The sequence below is a fragment of the Gavialis gangeticus genome, unplaced genomic scaffold (assembly GCF_001723915.1).
Source record: "Gavialis gangeticus isolate Ggan-Ray unplaced genomic scaffold, GavGan_comp1, whole genome shotgun sequence".
NCBI classification, from domain to species: Eukaryota; Metazoa; Chordata; order Crocodylia; family Gavialidae; genus Gavialis; species Gavialis gangeticus.
This window is the reverse complement of record NW_017728997.1, coordinates 20,993,654-21,012,801: the sequence shown is the minus strand read 5'-3', so window position 1 is coordinate 21,012,801 and position 19,148 is coordinate 20,993,654. Positions and strand designations below refer to the sequence as shown.

General features: G+C 40.4%; 1 protein-coding gene across 2 annotated transcripts in view; it reads right to left on the bottom strand.

Annotated features, from left to right (window-relative positions):
• The window catches only part of UROC1 (urocanate hydratase 1), a 67,588-nt gene extending 48,440 nt beyond the window's left edge, over positions 1 to 19,148 (bottom strand). For both annotated transcript variants that reach the window (XM_019504921.1, XM_019504922.1), the window contains exons 1-7: positions 18,893 to 19,148; positions 10,490 to 10,620; positions 7,091 to 7,184; positions 5,924 to 5,983; positions 1,766 to 1,894; positions 1,139 to 1,200; positions 25 to 91 (exon numbers count right to left, since the gene is read on the bottom strand). In XM_019504921.1, coding sequence (XP_019360466.1) covers positions 25 to 91; positions 1,139 to 1,200; positions 1,766 to 1,894; positions 5,924 to 5,983; positions 7,091 to 7,184; positions 10,490 to 10,620; positions 18,893 to 19,018 — 669 coding nt within the window. In that variant the 5' untranslated portion in view covers positions 19,019 to 19,148. The remainder of the gene's footprint in view (positions 1 to 24; positions 92 to 1,138; positions 1,201 to 1,765; positions 1,895 to 5,923; positions 5,984 to 7,090; positions 7,185 to 10,489; positions 10,621 to 18,892) is intronic.

The window sequence follows — 19,148 nt, the reverse complement described above, 5'->3', positions numbered from 1 at the left end:
TGTTCCTGCTCCAAAATCTCTTACCACTGTTCCATGAACTATTCCCTGTGGTCCAATGTAGCAATAGCTCCCTGCTGTCATCTGGCCATACCTGGCAATAACAGCAAATGCAATGATATCACTTTTACCCAACTCAAAATAAAATTGCAATAAGAGCATTTTATATGGCTATATAATCTGTTATTAGCAGGCATCATATTATCCCCACTTAACTGAATTGTTTCTGAATTAAAAATAAAAAATTGCCCAGAAACATAAAAAGTAGGTTGCCCTTTCAATACCCCACCATTGTTTCAAGCGCTGAACTCACATATTAAGCAAAGGGAGTTTCACATATGTCACTTATAATTGCACAATTGTGGTGCAAACACATACAATGGAAGCATGTGTTTATTTGGCTCCCAGGCAGTCCCAACCATTATATCTGACCCAACAATGTGAATGTCCAACTTGAGCTGGGAGTCCAGGAGCACTGGACAGTACGATTTTTAAAAGCACTTTGGTTACATGGTTGCCCTTATCCAAATGATTTTAAAAATGCTACCCTGAGTGCCTACTCATGTGAAGTTCTTAAAAAATCCCAGCCTCCATGTTCACCCTCTTTATTTACTCTCTTCCACATGCTCACAGCTCCTTATTTATGTACCTCTAATTCTCCATGGCTTTTAACAACCCTACAGCCATTCAGTCTCTCACCAGCACGAACACTCATATAATTGGGTGGACAATCCCCTGCTCCATAAACTAAATGAACATGAAAAAAAAATCAACTGAATAATTAATTCCAGAAATATAGCAAAAATCATGACAACTTCAGTTCTGCTTCAAGGTCCATGATTATGACTTTAGGACTCAGTGGCAAAGCCCTTACCCTTAACTTCAAATGCTAGCATCACTGAAATTCATACTTACGTGCTTTGCAAACTATGAATGGGATAATTCATGCTCTGAAAGTTAAGCTTGGATTTAATGCTTTACCAAATCAGGGCCTTGATTCAGCTATGAAACCCAGTTAAAAATCTGTCTATACTAGAAATTCTAATCAAATGAAGACTGGTCCCTGACTCAGTTCTAGCTAAGATAAGACTGCAAATCTATACATTTGCAAACCTAGATTAGTAGTGAATATATATCTTACATTGTGACTCCCATTGCAAACATTTTCTCATATTCATCTCTGGAGGAATAGTTGGGTACAACCTAAAGAAAAAAAAATATAGAATTTAACCATTCTTTTCCACAGGCTGAAACCTGGAATTCTATTCACACAAAAGTAGCAAATCAATGGAAATCAGTAAGGCAAGTAGGTTTAGCTCCCTATGTTCTAAAAGCATGGGAGAAGTGCCTAATCTGCCATGTAATTGTCTTTCGAATCTTAGATAAGGCAACTATCTATCCACAAGAAATGAAGTGATGTGTACTGATGGCTCAGGGGACTAGCAATGACATCCTTAATTTCTAGGTTTGTTGATTGTAGCCGACATTTACCTGAAGAACTTTGCCTGCCTTTCATCTCTAAAGCATTCATTCGATCTTCCCTGGGTAGGTCATGACAAAAGATTACTAGCATTGCAGACTCCTATTGTCAGTGACCCTAATGGAGCTGTGAAGATGTAGAAGGGGTTGCACTAGAATAAATGTGGGAATTTGGACCTATACATGTTTTTTAGTTGTGCTGCAATAAATTCAAACAATAAGAAAGCTCTAAGAAGGAATACGTTTAAAAGGCAGGGTGCAGACAACAGAATGTGATGTGAATACCTACCATACCATTAGTGATGACTAATCGAGGTGCATGCAGATGGCTGGGGAACAGGCCCAAAGGATGCCCACTGTACATCACTAATGTTTGCTCTTCAGTCACCTCGGACAAATAGTGCATCACCAACCAGAACTGAAGGTTAAAGCAAAGGAAAACTAGTGAAGCTGTTTCCATCTCACATGGATCTTTCTTCACAGAGCTTTCAAGTTCCTAGTACAAAAACAGCTACGTGGAAAAATAGCAGGTTTTTTATATAGAACAGCAACCAGAGCCTTCACCACATTCTTCCTTTTAATAAGGTCCATTACAAGGACATTGCATAGCAGGAAATACATAAATTACTACTGAGCAAAAGCCTGAATGAGATCCAGAAAGTAAAGCAAAAACAAAAACGTGCCTTTTTTTCCCCCACTACAAAACCCAGAAACAACTTGCTAGCATTTTAACGAATCATTTTTAGAATTGTTCTAATTTTAACTTGAACTGGCAGTTTTCTGGCAAATTTCCCAAAGCCAAATGCTAAAAATTCTTCTTTAGAGTAACAATGATGAAACGCCCACATAAACTATTGATCCTAACCTGAAAAAGGATATTTTAGTGTGGTTTTTCAGCTTGGAAATACATGAAGGTTACAATTTGCACTTGAAAAGGAAAGAATTGTTTGTCACAAACAGAAATCATCTTCTTCATGGATGAAAGAAAATGCAAAGCTTGGTGCACCCAGAAACAGAAAATTCCCCAAATAATTTGCAAAAATCAATAGTGGCTTGGGATTTATACCAGGGAGCAGAATTGAGCTGTTAGTATCTAAATTGGCTGAAAAAGTTGACTCAAGTCCATTATTTCTCAATAGAGAGGAGTCCATATTATTTTGCACACTTTATTACTGTCCTAATTATACATGGTGAGGAATTTTCTGACAAAATGTTTCATTTTTTGTTGTTGCAACATGTCCTATGGGAATGTACATGCTAGTTTCAACAGCTTGTTTCAACTGCTCTCAGACAGGAAAAACAGCTTCACCCATTTCAGAACAGTAAGCAGCCCAGAGGTTAAGAGAATTTTCCTGAATTTGGGAGCCAGCAAGGAAAGGGACTACAATTTTGGTCTCTCACATTCTGGGTCCAACTACTGGACTACTGACTATTCTGGGTGGATAAGGTTCTCTTTTTCTCTGTTCCCCCTGCCTTATAAAGACCTTTGAAAGGCTACAATTTTATCCCAGTGCAGAACAGGAAAATATTTGAAACCCTCAAAACTTCCACAGAGTGGGGAAATTATTTCTCATGTAGCTCCAGTACTAAAGAACTGAAAACTCTCTAAATAGTTCAATCTTGCTGTATTTCATGTCTTGTATTTCGTATGTGTGTGCGTGCACGTCTTTAATTAGCCAGAAGGATCAGTGTAGATATCAGTGTTAGATATATATATGTATATATACTTACATATATATACCTATATACATACACACACACACACACACACACACACACACACACACACACACACACACCAGCAACAGCAGCATTTTCAAGAGAAATTTCACAATGACTTTTTTAAAAATGCACTTTTTAGGACAACACCACAGAGAACAGAGTGTATCCATCATAGCTGGATCAGTTATGCAATTGCTACTCAGTAATAATCAGTAACAAAAAGTTATTGTTTGTTCTGCAATGAAGACTGGCAGACCACAGCTCTATCTAACTTGGACAAGACTGCTGGAACTGGAAATGTATCCACATTTTATCCATTTTTACCTTGCAGTTCAGCATCTGCCCCAAGGACTGTCAGCCTTCCAGAACAAATGTATGCAGCTGATCTAATTGCAGGTACTGTCCACATTAAATCTGCTGTATGATCTACATGGAACAGGGTCCTTAAATGTGCAGTGCATTTTCACAGCACCTTTCCTTCAAGGTCTCAAAGGATTTTACAAATGAATTATGGTCTTTAGAAAAGGTCCAAAAGAGAGGTAAGAATTACCACTGCTATTTTACAGAGTAGGAAATGGGGGGCATACAAATTGTCCCATAGCCACACGTGGAGTTTGTAGTAGGACTGGAAATAAAACTCCGGCCTGATATCTCTCAGCCTTGTGCTATGGTCACAAGACCATTCATCTCCTCTGATCAGGAGGGCAGTCAAAGAATTTCTTTTAAAACTAAGAAAAGGATAACTTCAGCAAAGCTGAACAGGGATATCTGCTATAAAGCATGTTTGTCTGAAAGGCACTTTCTGGTATAAATGGCCTTAGAATAACATGTAGAATCATACCAGGCCAGGAGACCCTCTGGGAGGGAGGCAGAGAGCTAGGAGGCCTTTAGACTTCCTCAGCCCTGAGACTCTCTGTCTTGAAGGGGGTCTAGCCCTCTTTTTCTCTGCACATCTGTCCTGCTCTGCCAGCAACAACCAAGGACCCCGGCCCTAATTCATCCTTTTGCTGCTCTGCAGCCTTTGGCACGTCTTGTGCCTCAGAGGTTGGATGGAAGGATGAATTCCAATGTTTGAAAAGACTGCATCTGGACACAGCTGTCCAGAGGGCCCTAGAACAGCTTTTTCCCTCTTGTCAGTGCTTCCCAGACCATAGACAGTCTGGTTCTGAGTGAAGAGAATACAGAGTAATGGATTAACCCTGTAATTAATGCCAGTGACTTCCTTGAAATGTTTAAAAGGTAAATTTTAGTGTTGTATAACATGAGACAGCTACATTGCAATAAATCTTATTTTTGGATGGAATAGGGAGAACATACAGCAGTGGTTTCCAAACCAAGGGTCACAGCCCCAAATGGGGCTGCAACATCAGTGGATGGGGTCATGGCGCGGCACTTTCTTCCACGCCAGGTCTCACCCACTGAGCTGCAGAGGCCCAGAGGAAGGGCAGCAGGGTGGGGAGCCCCAAGCCCACAGTGGGCAGCCCACATCCTTCCCCTCCCCCCCACCCCAGGCTCTGCTCTGGCCGTGCTGCCTGCGGGAGAGGGGACAGGGGCAGGGGGACAGGGAGCTGGGCTGTGGGCTCCAGCCTCAGCAGCTGCTGCTTCCTGTGGGTGGCAGCTGGGGCTCAGGTGTGCTGGGGTGGAGGAAAGGGGGCTGTGGGCCCTGGCCCTGGGGCACCTGGGGAGATTGGGGGACTGCAGATTGGGAGTGAAGGGCACTAGCAGTGCTAGGGGGCTGTGAGTTGGGAATGAGGGGCCATACTGAGGAAATGGGGTCATAAATGGGGTCATGCTGAGGAAAAGTTTGGGAAACGCTGACATACAGTATGCAGAGGAAGTTCCATGAAAAAAGTTTATGATGTATTGAACATTCTGGCCCTGGGTTTAGATTCAAATCTCTACTCACTCTTTGCCACTATAAGAAAATCTAAATAATATTAACCAAACTGAAATTACAGCCTCCAAAGAGCTAGAAGGTCACCTGGTACTTAATACTTATGTCTTTGGCTAATCTTTAACTCAGTTAGAAACAAATTCAAGACCATGGTTTCTAAGTCAAGCCCAACACTGTTAATATGTTGCATTTTGTGCAAGCTACTGTGAAATCATTAGAAACAACAAAACAAATATACATTCTTGCTTCTTAGGATTCAGTTTGCCTCTAAAAATATCTGTATATACCACAGGCGCATGTATATTTACAACAGGAAAATACAGAATTGGTTTTAAAATACACAATGGGTGTGTCTACACATGCATTTATGCTGGCTTAAATTTATTGTGCAGTAAATTACCATGCAGTAAGCAAGAATAGGCCGGCATCTACACGTGCAGGAGTTAAAGCATATTAACGATGTGTGGACTGTTCTCACACACAGTGTTACTGTGCAGTGCATGTATAGACATGCATCCCTACTGTGCAGTAATTTTTGTTACTGTGCAGTAAATGCACACATGTAGATATGTCCAGTTATCAGCAGCTTGCTACATTTATGTTGCAATACTCCTATTGGCAGCATTTGTTCTTTTCATTAAATAATACTATGTATATCTTTGAAGTTTATAACTTAGCATTCATTGCTCCAGATAGGATGTTTTCAAATATTATGAGACCATGACTGCCAAAAAATTGTCTCCATCTCTGTCTACATAGAATGGTTTTGGATGGCTGAAGTGTAAATCTGATCAATCTTTTCACAACAGTGAAGATGTACCAATGCCATACCTGAGCCCAGTTGCTGAAGACTTGTCCATTTCCTCCATAAGTTACAAGTTCCTGTGGAAACTGAGAAAGGTACATTTCAATAATTTTTAATGAAGTGTTTTCCTAAAACATTTTGGTATGGCTCTCTGCTACCTCTCAAAACTCTGCAGTCCCTCAACCCACCCCTAGATAGGAAATATAATCTCCATTGGTTCATCTTGCTGTGTTTGTTTGGAGCATTGCCCTCTACCATAGTTCTCTCCTTGCCCAGGGACAATATTTTTTCTACATTTACTGACACAAAAAGAGACCTATTAAATTTGCACTACCAACACCCCAGGCTCAATAAAACTAAATAATTTGGGTCTTTATATACCCCTATTCCAGTCTTCATTAATAGCAGACCTCTGTAAGAAAGGCTGAGTAGCTAAAGGATTCTAGTAGTCACCATCTACACTTCAGAATGATTTAAAGGGTGTTGGACCTGTGACAGAAATGTCCTGGTTGGTACTGAAGCCTTCAACAAAAGCAAGGCAATGGCCTCTACCATATGAAAGAGCCCTCTAGCATGCATGACTCCCATCAAAATCAATAGGACTGAAGCAACTGGGACTGAAGAACTGAACCATACTTAGGACACAGTCCTGAGAAACATGACATTCCCTCAAAGCTTACTAAGACATAACACAACATAAATTTCCCTCGGTCCTCCAAAGATATCCTCTCCTTGGATACTATATGGATACCCTTCTGAAGGTATTGACAATTAACCAGCCATGTCTACACATGTGCTTTAATGCACATTAGCCTATTTTAATGCACATTAAAGCATCTTTAAAAAAATGTACTTTTTAGTTAACGCATTAAAATAGGCTAATGTGCCTTTTTCTAGTACCTCACAATGGAGGTACCAGATTTAATGCTCAATCCTAAAGCACATTAATGAACATGTAGATGTGCCTAACTGATACATAGAGCAATTCACCTTTGTGCAAAGGGCCAGTGTAAGGCTCAGGCACTAGTTAAAACCCATTTAACCATTATATTGAGCATCATCTGCGCAGAGATCCATTTCATTGTAAGTGTCTGCACTGCTCAGTTTATAGGTGAGCACATGCAGGAAGAGACCTGCAGAGTTGCTCCTGTTCTGTGAACAGTTTTGAGACTTTTATTTTCATTGTGCCATACCTGTGCTACTGAGGGATCCAAGTTATTCATGATCATGTGCATGATTGCAGCAGCTGATTTGATCTTGCAAGGATATTCCTCTATGGGGTAGGCTCTGAAATAAACATACACCCAAAGAGTTCTTCTTTAAAGCATGTTTAAAAAAAAAAGGGGTGGGGGACACTGAACAAAACCTGAATTGCCACCAAACTTCCTAGAATTGGACATTCATAAGAGAAGAATAAAAAATAAAATAATGATTCCTGCAAATTAACAGACAAAGCCTTTTTTGATATGTATCAGAGCTAATCAAAGACTGTTTGTGAACACTTTTATTCAGCCTGTTTCTCCTATCAATTGCTGAGGTCATGAATCATGAATGGGTACTAAGTTGAGTGACAAAAACAAGTTGTTTTTATTTCTCTTCCGTCCTAGCTTTGCAAGCCAATGCAATGAATTGACAACTGGATTCTTCCTGGAGCACCATCACCTTGTTTGATTACTCAATTCCAGCTATACTGGATGCAATGGGTATGTAGAGACTGGCTCCACCCTGAATTGAAGAGCACCACTGAGAAACATGCCCTACCCATTCATTCCCACTCTGTGTAGGCCAAACCCTGGAAATGGTGCAATGTAGCTGCCTTACAGCAACTCTGAGAATGCACCCCAGTGCCAATTGCAGGCTCTCCGTCTTGAGCTGCACTGCTCTAAGGTAGCTCTGTTGCTTTGGTGAACAGAGTAGGGGGTATGCTTCAGGGCAGCACTCTCAACAAAATAGTAGAAATGTCCAGTGGGGTTTCACAAATATCACTGAGGGCACAGTTTGACCTGCACAATGCTGGTTACTAATAATGATTCTTGAAAAGGAAAGAACCCAATTTGATTCAAGGCAGTATCATACACCAAGGCTAACTTGTGAAATAATCTCATTGTGACCTTGTGTTCCCCCATCTACTTGTCATATTAACATGTCCTATGACTTCTAGTCTTATATTGCAGGCTCTTCAAGGCAGGGATGATCTCTTTGTTATGTGCCTGTACATAGTCCACCACAAAAGTGCTAGGGACTCTTTGGTCTATCATCATCATCTTCATAGTAGAGCATAACCATGTTAAAAAGATTTCACTATATTGCCTCCTCTATATTTGCAAGCAGAAAAGTTATGGCCATTTAAAGTTACTTCAGGTAGACCAGACAATTCATGTTTCTTCATTAGCATGCACTCTCCCAATAGTCAGAGATTTGTTTCATATGGAAGGACATTTCTGGAAAAATGAGGATAAAGACTGACAATTATAACAATTATTCATCTGCTGGCCCAGGATTTGAAATGTATATTGTATTGATTTAGCAGTTGGTCTCATCCCATAGGCACATATCCTTTAACCTATCTGTTTTCTGCAGGATAAAGATGACATGTATCATGGTCTTTGTCAAAGCAGGAGGAAATTCATTTTTAGTGGGCTTATCTACATATTACGCTATGTGGCTGTAGCACGTTGCTACATCACCATGGCACGTCTCTATGTAGCTGTAGTGCATTGCTATGGCAATGTAGGGCGATGTGGGTCTACATGTGAGCGGCAGCTACTTTACCATTGCAGCACGCTTCCCCGTTTTAGTGCACCGCTATGGTAAAGTAGCAACAAAACCTATCCATGCGCCATGCGCATGGCACAGTACAGGCAGTTACTGCACTGTACTTTAGTACTTCCTTTTGGTACTTCCAAAACGAAGTACTAAAGCACAGCACAGTAACAACATCACCATAGGGTGACGTGTAGACATGCCCAGCGGGATTTTTTATTTTTTATTGTTGTTTTGCTTTGTTTTGTTTTCAGGGGTAACAAAATAACAATACATGGGAAAACTGATGCCAATTTATAGGACTAAGCAACTTTAGAATCTTAATTAAAATGTAAGATTAATGAGAGCAAAAGCAACTTTACAAAGCACGCTCTTAGATATCTCTTAGCACAAAGCATATTGACACATACATATTGATATGAATGGAACAGAACCAAACTGGAATATATTCCACAGGAAATACACAACAAACCACAATCAAATCTTAGAAGATGGAAAAGAAACATTTTGGGTTTTATTCCTGAGATTCTGAGAGAGTGTTACAAATGTTGAAAAAGAAAAATACACAAACTTTTAGAAGTACCTGATATAATCACAGATTCATTGACATCAGAGATGACCTGCTGAGTCACCTACTCCAACCCTGTCCGTGGAAGTCTGTTCTCAACATATTACTCAAAGCTATATTCTACTGAAAACCCAACTTTTCTATTCAAACAACACTTCTGCTCTCTTTAAAGAAAGTGTTTGGTTTACCTAGGCCCCAATTTAATGTTGAGAGCTTAGAAACAGTTGTCTACACAAATCTGAGTGATTTATAGTTATTTGTCTTATTTATTTAGATTTCTATTCAGATATTAAACAGGCCCTTGTTTGATGCAAGAAGCAGTTTATCAGACTAAAAAAAGAGCAGCTAACACTCAACAAAACTGCTCTGCTCCAAAAACCTATGTGCCATCAGATCTGTCCCCCAAACCATAAGGAAAACCTTGAGGCATGCTCCAACGATCAGCAGGCCCAGCATATTTCAGACTGGGGTCACAGGGGGTAGGCTTCACAGATGAAAGCTGGTTGTGGGGAATACTCTTTGTCCCTTTAAAATCGGTTCAAATGCCTCCCCTCTGTGACATGAAGACTGACTTTCTTAAACAGAAAGGTCTCGTGTCATTCAGGGCCTCTGAGCAATCCTTGATTTACCAATTGTGGGCCTCAATATAACAGCGGTATATGGATATCTCACACCTGGCGGCTGGGTCGAAATCTCAGGTCTATAAATACAACAGGGTAGTTAAGACAGCACAGAATAGAGGAGAGCAGCTTTCATTTGAGGAGAGCAGCGTAATGGTAGAAAGAAAAGGGAAGAGCCAATAGCCACCAACAAGGGTGTACAATATTTTGCTCGTGGTTCAGATTACTAATGTTGAGGTAATAAGTAATTAGTAATAATTACTAATAATTAGTAATAACTAATACTTAATTAGTAATTAGTAATAATGGTTACTAATGATGAGGAATTTCATGTGGCCAGAGAGCAGTAAAGAGACTGAAGCATGAAGAAATTCTGCTATGTGGCTTACAGACATCCCAAAACTATACCCAGGACTCAGGACAACCAGGCACTGTTTTATAATCCCACACAAAAAAACACCATATTCACTCATTTCACTAATGAGTCTTGACACAATTTCCAGAAAAGCTAAAGTAGGGCTTTAGTGATGCATAGGTCTCAGGCTACCTCTATATCCAGAGGTGATTTTCATGCCCAAAGTGGAATTAGTATGTAAGTGGCTGCTGCCTGGAAATTTTGAAGCACACATCCCAAACTTTACCTCATCTCAATGTGCGGATAGAATCTATACATGTAAATATGTCCATAGCGCCTAAGCTCATCTTCAAATTCGGATGCCAGCAGTTGGTGTAATTCAGGTGGGAAATAACGCAAGGAGTTCTGCAGAGCCAGCTGATGGAAAAACAAAGGCATGAGTAAAATGAAGTGAGCAGCTACCACACTCATGATCTATACTGCACTCCATGGGAAACCTGCCCAGATTATAAGAGTATTCAAGGATGCTGACCTTAAAAGAGTAAGGACCCAGCAAGTGTGAGAGACAGCACTTCTGGTGAAACTTCTTCATCCTAATTCTTGCACAAGCCAAAGTACTCAAGCCCAGTTTCTATGATGTGCCTAATTTCCACTGAGCACAGCAAGAGAGGTCAAAAAAGGAGCCAGTGGAGGGTAACTGGAATATGTTAGCACTCTGGCCACTCCTTTCATGCATCCAGCACATTCCTCCAACTGGTTCAGGAGGGCAGTGATGAACAGTTACGCCCTGGCCGCGTCTATACAAGGTGCTGACTGTGCAGTAGCTCGTGACTACTGCACAGCAGCGCCATGTGGCACGATGCGATGCTACTGCACAGTAGTAACGAGCTACGGCACAGTCAGCATCACTAAACAGCCATTTGGGGACACTACTGCACAGTAACTCTGGTTACTGCTCAGTCATTTAGTACTTGTGTATGCAGTAACAACTGCGCAGTCAGCGCCTTGCATAGACATGGCCCACCCCTGATGCCCTTAGCTATGGAGATATAGCCAGTTTATGGTCTCTTTGAAGCACTAAAATTGCACACGGGAGCTAAAGAGGACCAGAGAATCTGGCCTTCTGAGAAGTTTATTGAGCAATGCTCTGTGATAAAGAGTAAAATGACCTTCTGCTCAAGCTTCAGGGCAGTGACCAAGTCTTCAGTGTTTCAATAAAGCACCATGCATTAGGTGCTACCTCCTTACTGTATACTGAATACAGTATGTCATTCATAGCCTCGGGTGATTTCTAGTGATTTTTTATCCTCTTAATGTGCCTACATAATTCCTATTAATGCAAGTAAGATATGTGAATCTAGGATCAAGCATAAATGTGATGTGCCTGGTTATTTTTAAAAGTGTTTGCCTGTCATTTCTAATCCCTTGCAAAGAAATATTCTCCTAATCTTTGTTCTTAGTGAAGAATTTTTAGAAACAATCCCATGAAGGGAATTAAAATCAAGGAGACATGTGGCATTTGATTATGTGCAAAATTTGCTTATGTGCAAAAAGTTCACTCCAGATAGAATTTATATGGGATTTAAGTGATAGATAGGCCTTCTGGCTCTCTACCTCAGCATAAATTTTACTCAAAGAGTACACTCATAGTATACGATGACATTTGGTAATCTGTGCTTGTCAGATCATTGCCATATAAAGCATTATTAGAAGCTTAAAATTCAAGGGTTTTTTTTTATATTCCTTACAACTTGAAAAATCAATGAGTTTTTAAAGAAAATCTTTTTATCTTGCACATTATTCAGCCAAAACCAAGATGAATGTCAGCTAAAAATGGGTCAGCTTTTGAGAAAAGAAAAGAAAAAAAAAAAGCCTATTTTCTAGTAGAGAAAAGCATGAAATACATGCAACAGGCAACATTTAAAAACTTTACAATTCTTGATTTGGATATTAAAAGCCATTTTTATCCAGTGTTTGGCCACACCTAAATGTCTGCTTATGAGTGACTGACAGAAATAATAAAAATGCTGTTTATTTTACCTGTAATTTTTAATTGTCCAAATGGTCAGTAGTAGATATTATTTTGGGTAAAATATGTAGTTTTTCAGATATATATAATTGTTCTGCCAGCGGGGAACACAACTAGCATTTCAAAGATTATTTCAAGCTGTATAAAAATGTAAGCTATTTTACTAGCATCGTCAGCTCTTTCACCTAGGTCATGTTCTGCAGGAGATTTGGTAGGCAGTGGTCTTTCCTGCAAGTCAGCACTGAACCAGTTCCTTATTGTTGCAGTAAGGGGGCACTGTGCCTGCAAGGGTGATGTTATTCAGAACCACTAATATGAGATTTCCTGAAACTTTCATTAAGATCAAAGGTTTTCACTGCTGTGTCATAAGCAAGTGTACAAGACATGCTACCAGGCCAAACTTCTTCCAACCCAGGTTCCAGCTGGCTAAGAATACTTGTCCTTTTGTGTCCTACACCATTGAATAGGATATTGCTGTGCATCATTAGCAGTTATAGCATTTCTCCCTTTCCGTATTAAAGTGATTATTGTATACTACAGGCTGCACTGGGCCGCTGCTTTCAAAGATGCTGCCCATAGCATGCAAAGCATTTTGGTATCCTTTTGGATGAACGACGATATGCATGTGTCATTAACTTTAGTCACTTTTTAAGTCATATACCAAAAACGTATTTCCCTTTCCACTCTATTAGCACCATACAAGAGTAAAGATTGTACAACCTTTACAAAGCTAATTGCCTGCAAAGATCACCAAAAAGATTTTCCATTTGCATTATAAATGGCAGCACTATCCATGCTGCTTTCCACTGAAGATATTTTGAATAACTTCATCTGGTTGTTTTGTGAGGTTTTGAGATATAGTTTGCTTTACTTCGAAGACAGCCCAATAAGCCACCATGCAGGTTTGGGGAGGACTCAGTGCTGCAAATATACCCTGCGCTTGTAGCACCCTCTGGTGGCTGTACAGGGGAGCCACGGATGCAGTTATTTTACAGAAAACTGGGACTAACGGCACCCAGAATACTGTGGGGAAAACACATGCCCCCCTCATTCTTGATGAATTTAGCATAGGTCCTTTTCTGAAGAGAAACCACTTTAGCAAGAACCTTGAAAGCTATATAAAGTCCAAGTCCTGGCCAAGTCTAGTTGGCTTCAATGGGGCCACGGTTCGACTCTTATGGCTGGAATTTTTCAGCTATCTCATCATTTGTGCCCCCAAATTTTCCATATGCAAAACTCCCTCTGCCATCCATAGGGTCTTCCAGAAGAGTCAAAATGAATGCAGTGCAGTTGTGAACAGATCACCTGACCATGAAATGAAGTGGTACTGGCATAGGCATGCTTGGTATTGAGCCCAGGGGGTCAAATCTCCTTGAAGTCAATAGTTGTCCTGATTCACACCAGCTGAAGATCTGGCCAATAATCTGGAAACTGGGACCCTCATTGAGAGTATGAAAAAAAAAACAAGAAAACATCCATTTTGGGGGATGGAAATGAAAATTCCTTTTCAACTGCCACCCATTTCTTCAGCATCTTGATAAGCAGGTGCTTCTCAAGAGCTTGTTAGCTAATGCAAAAGCCCAGCTATCATTAACATGGGATGGAATTTGAGGTTTTTTGTTATTGGACATCTCAGCTACAATAAGCCATAAGTACAATGATCTGGCTCTGAAGAATATCTAAAAAGAGGATAAAACTGCCTCACACCTCTTAAAAATAAAACACAGTCAGGGTTAAAATTCCATGTGGGAAAAAATTGTTGTGAAACACAAAAAGACAAAATGTTGCGATATTTGAAGTCATGGCTGTATTCTCCCATGAGAACTGGAATGCAGTAGGAATGAAAATATTATGTTTCTAACCTGCTTTGAGTGACCCCATGTTATCCAATAAATACTTTGCATAATTTGTAGCATAATGGCATTGCTTGGGGATATTTTTAACTTCTTCTATAAATACAAACAGTAAAATGGACAAGCTAGTATTACAGCTGGGTAAACAGTGCATGTGCTTTTTCTAAATATCGATTTGGATTTTTAAGTAAAATTCACTTGCACTGAGCTTATGCCCCATTTACTTTCCCTGCCACCGGGAGACCAAGTTTTGCTGATGCAAACATTCGTGGAAATGAATGTCAAAGTTTTATGAAGGTCTAGAAGAAGGGATACTGGAATGATCAGCAGAACAAAAAACTTACCATATTAGAGGGCATCAAAGAAACTTGACTCATTTAGCCTAGCAAGTGCAGGATGACAAGAGATATAACTATAAATTTAGCAGAAGAGTAAATACCAGTTAAAAGAAGAACTATTCAAGCTAAAAGACAACACTGATATGAGAACAAATGGATATAAACCAGCCATGAATAAATCTAGGTTGGTGTTTAGAAAAAGGTTCCTCACCATCAGAGGAGTACGGTTCTGGGGGCCCCCAGTAAAAGTTTTGGAGGCTAAAAAAACTAGCTAGTTTTAAGGTGGAGCTTGCTTAGTTCCTGAAAGGGATTATAGGACATGGTTGCCTGTAAGAACAGGGGACTAATGACCCGGAAAGTCCCTGCAAAACCTATGTCCATGTTCCTGGGAACCAAACTGAATTGAAAGGATTGATACCAATACCATAAGTTCACCAGTATCTTCAATCATGAACAAGAAACAAAACTATCAGGTGTGCCTGACCAATTGCTACAAAGGAGTGTAACTTTAATTTTGTATCTATTCACTATTGATTATTCAGCAAACCCTTTCAGTATTAGTGATGGAATTCAGCCCCTTGTAGAGGGAAAATACAAGACCTATATGACATCTGAGGTCTCATAAACTCATCAAAATACAGGGCCTTGTGCTGATCTTGGAGTAGGAGTAAGTTTTATCCCAAATGAATGGATCCCAGAGAAACAGTCTCCTTGTGGATACTTTGCAAGCAGAAGAAGAGAAGGTGACCCTCACAGCGCTTGTATTCTTTGAATGCTTTGTATTCATACCAACTATAGTTACGGGTGCTTAGCATTTCTAAAAATCAGGCTCTGACTGCACTGAGGGTAGAATTGGAAAGTTTACCTGAATCACTTAGGCTTTTGTGAAAATCCCAACTAGAAAGAATTATTCATGTGTTTTTCTCATTTCAACTTGTACTTGATACAAAATGCTTCTGGTGGATCAGAACTAACATTTCTCTACCATTTTTAGCATACTTCTTGTTTTTTGCTCGATAGAACTAGTAGGGCTGTTACATTCAAAGCAAAGCTTGGTCCTGACTTCTGGGGGGAGCAGGATGCAGCCAAAAGAATGCAGTAAATCCCACTACACTTCATCAGCTACTTATATCTTTGTCATGGGACGCTTGAGAAACCAGAAATATCAGAGTCTTTGTTTCTCTAAATGAGTTTCCTTACCTCTCTCCTTAAAACCATTGACTGGGTCAGGATTCATATGAAAGGACTCAATTCCATTTTATAACAATGCTATCAGACCTTTCCATTTGAGGGTCTCAAAGCACTTTACAAACATAAAAAGGAAGCTTCACAGCCCTAATTTATTTGTAGGAAACTGAGGCACACAGAGGGGAACTGACTGTCCCAAAGGCACGATTCCTTCAGTCCCTGTTCTGTATTTTTAACCACGAGATGAACATTTCATCTGTCCCATCTGTCTTCTTTTGTCTAGTGATTCTAAGGCCAGGAATTTTTAGTGGAACTAGTCTCTGAAAAGGGATTGTAAAAATGGAATTGTCTTTTTTTAAATGATCCTCCTTCAGTAGCATTCAATTCAGATGATCTCAGTTTAGGAGTGAAAGAGGATCTTTCTGCCTGTCCATTCATGTACATGAGCTCTCAAAGTCTAACTGGGTTCTTTGTGGCCAGGACTTTCAAAGCCATCTGCCTAGAGTGAGCGTCCTCAATCCATATTAGGATGTAGCATCAGAAGCCTGATTTTCAAAAGTGCCAGCAGCTACCAGAGCTACATGTCTTCCTTCTCCTGCCCTAGGCTCAGCGAGAGCTGCTAGATACTCAGCAATTTTGCAAAGGTGTCCTTTAGGCTTCTATTCTTGAAATTTTTGGCTCATGCCCTTTTATGTTGAAACCTCTAGCAAAAATAATCCAACTAGAAGTTAGCTGATGATGTTGAAGCATGAATCTGAATAGAAATCCATCTTGCTCTCCTCTAGCTGCATTAACTCAATCACAAAAAGTTAGTATCACTTGTTCTTGTCAGTGGCCCATGCACATGTGATTCAAGGGAACACAAGGGCAAATTCCCTGAGTAAGAGGAGGAAGAACGTGCCAGTTCATATATTCTCTCCTCTGATTCTAAGCAACACCGATGGGCATATTTTCTCCTCTGAGTGGATAGATATAGCCTCTCACAACGTAACTGGAATCTGTGAATGCCTTTAGCATGCAAAACACTTTGGAATACACACAATTAATGCAAGTTTTAGGGGCATCCTATTTGCAAAATATTCAGGTCAAGAAATGGATGCTGAAAAACAGAAAGCTTGAGGTTCCCGAGATGGAGAGGAAAGACAGAAGATAAGGCTCTCTCAAGCCGTAGGCAGTGGAAGTGGAAGAAGAGAACTCAGGCAACTTACAGATGAAATAGGTTTTCAAAAATGGTTTGGTTGATCCAAGGAGATTAATGATGACATGGCATACAGAATTGCATCTCTCTTCAGCAAGCCCCCAAATACCTGGATCTTTATAAATCTTACTTCATACATTTACATTATTACCAGAAACAGAGGCACGACAAAAACTTAACAATGAAATGGCTGAGAATTATTACTGCAAATATAGAAAAATTAGAGCAAAGGGATATAAACATACAAGACCAGATTCTCAGCTGGTGAAAATCAACAGAGTCCCACTAATTTTGCCCCAGCTGAGGATTTGGCACATCCTATTTTTTACTTTGCTCATTATCCATTTAAATTACATAATAGACACATCATCCTATATACAGAAAAAAAATCTTCCAAAAGTTTTAGCATTCTGCATTGCTGATCAAAGCTGAAATCGAGTCTCAAGGTTTTGAAAACCCTGTGTAGACTTAGCATGGAAGGCATCTTAAAAAGAGATTTGGATTTTTAGATATAAAATAAATACCAGCTGGAACTTTAAACCTGTTAAGACTTTAAGGTGGAGGATTAAGAATAAAATAAAATCAGAAAGGAAGCTTTTAAGTCTTTAACAAGCCAATAAAAAAAATACCTTTACAACCAGCATGACCTTTTATTACATGTGGTTGATAAGGAGGGAAGAGTGGGATGCTCGAAACCAAACAGGGTCTAAGACAGTTTCCATAACATTTCTGGTCTGGGAAAATGCTGTGGACAACACAATTGATGTTCTTCTCCTTGTGGGATTATAGTGGGCAAGAAACTGCATGAGCAGTATATTCCTTACCGTTTCACAGGGAAGAAAGGGGGAGGACTCTCTCATGCTAGAGCGAGGGGGGTTAGCCCCCCTCTGTAGGTTCACACACTGATTTTAGAATAGCTGCAGATTTTTTATGTCTCTGTACAGCTGTGCTGTTGCTTTTCCCTTTACACGAAGCAGGGGTCTTTCAAGCAATACTGCCATTCACTTCCATAAGGCTGTGTTATAATAGCCAAAGAGGACTCCTCAGCAGTGGCTGATCCATAGAGCAACATTAAATCCTCAGTGGATATAGCTCATGGCAGTGCCCCTCTTGCTAAGCCAGTGCCCATGGAGTCCCAGTCTGTAAAAGTGGGGGTTCCCATCCCATGGAGTAGGGATGGGGACATGAGAAAGAGTTTAGTTTTATGCACCCTCAGCCCTGATGGGTTTTAACTATTGTGGCTCCTCTTAGCTTGACTCCACATGCCAACTCATCACTGCCATAAGCACAATATGATTCCACTGGTGCCAGTGGAGTGTGCCACTTAGTCATGAATATGTTCCTACATATCCCCCATGTGGGGGGAAAAGTACCATCTTCTATTCTGATTGCTAACATTATCTGATGAAACACAGCTTTTCAAACCACTCAGAAACCCATCTTGCTGCCCTTGTCTTAGATTCCTAGTAACTTCACCCTTTGACCCTTCATTTTTAATTTAAACTTTTGGTGTTAAAATTAAAAACAAAAACAAAAAACCTCAACTATGAACCACGAGTCATGATTACTTAACAGTATAGCATGCCTGGTCAAACAACGGACATTGCCCAACCACAAACAAATAATTAACCCAAAGTCTTGAGGTCTGTGTCCCCATGCCATCCTGTTTCTGACTACATTTTCACAAATATTTTCCCTGTCAAATCTTATAAGCAAAAAATAAAATATATCCATGGCAGAGATTTGTAGCAAGGTGTTGACTTTCCATACTTTATGCTGGGCTAGCCTGTTCTTAACAGAGTACTAGGTGAAAGGTGCTGGGTGGACAGTGATGGAGCCTAAAGTCCCTGGTTTAGGCACCAAAGTGTCTGACCTGATCTTTGGGGGAGGATTCCTGGAATAAAAAGCAGAAGAGCCCCCATGGCTGTGTCCCTCTGCCATGTCAGAGATATTATATTTATTTAATTGCCAAGAGCTTAGGTAGCTCACACCTGGTGAAGCATTTGGGGCACCAGCTCTGCTGCTTTGACCAAAGAGGATCTGAGGGAGATGGGAGGCCTAGCCCTGCAGACAGCTGCATTACCTTCTCCTCCTGAGCGGTAAGGTTGGGGGTCCTCACAGGCGCGTGTGGAATTCCTCTCTTTCGACCTCTGTTTTCAGGCACGGGGTGCAGTGGGAGGCCACTGCAGATTTCCTTCAGGCTGGACATACCTGCTGGGGAGACAAGAGATGGAGGAAAAGTGGGTTCAGGAGAGTGAGGAGGGAGAAGCACTTGGGAACAGCAGCAGCTCTGAGATGATCTCCAATGAAACAACCCGCCTGATGGCTTCTGCAAACAG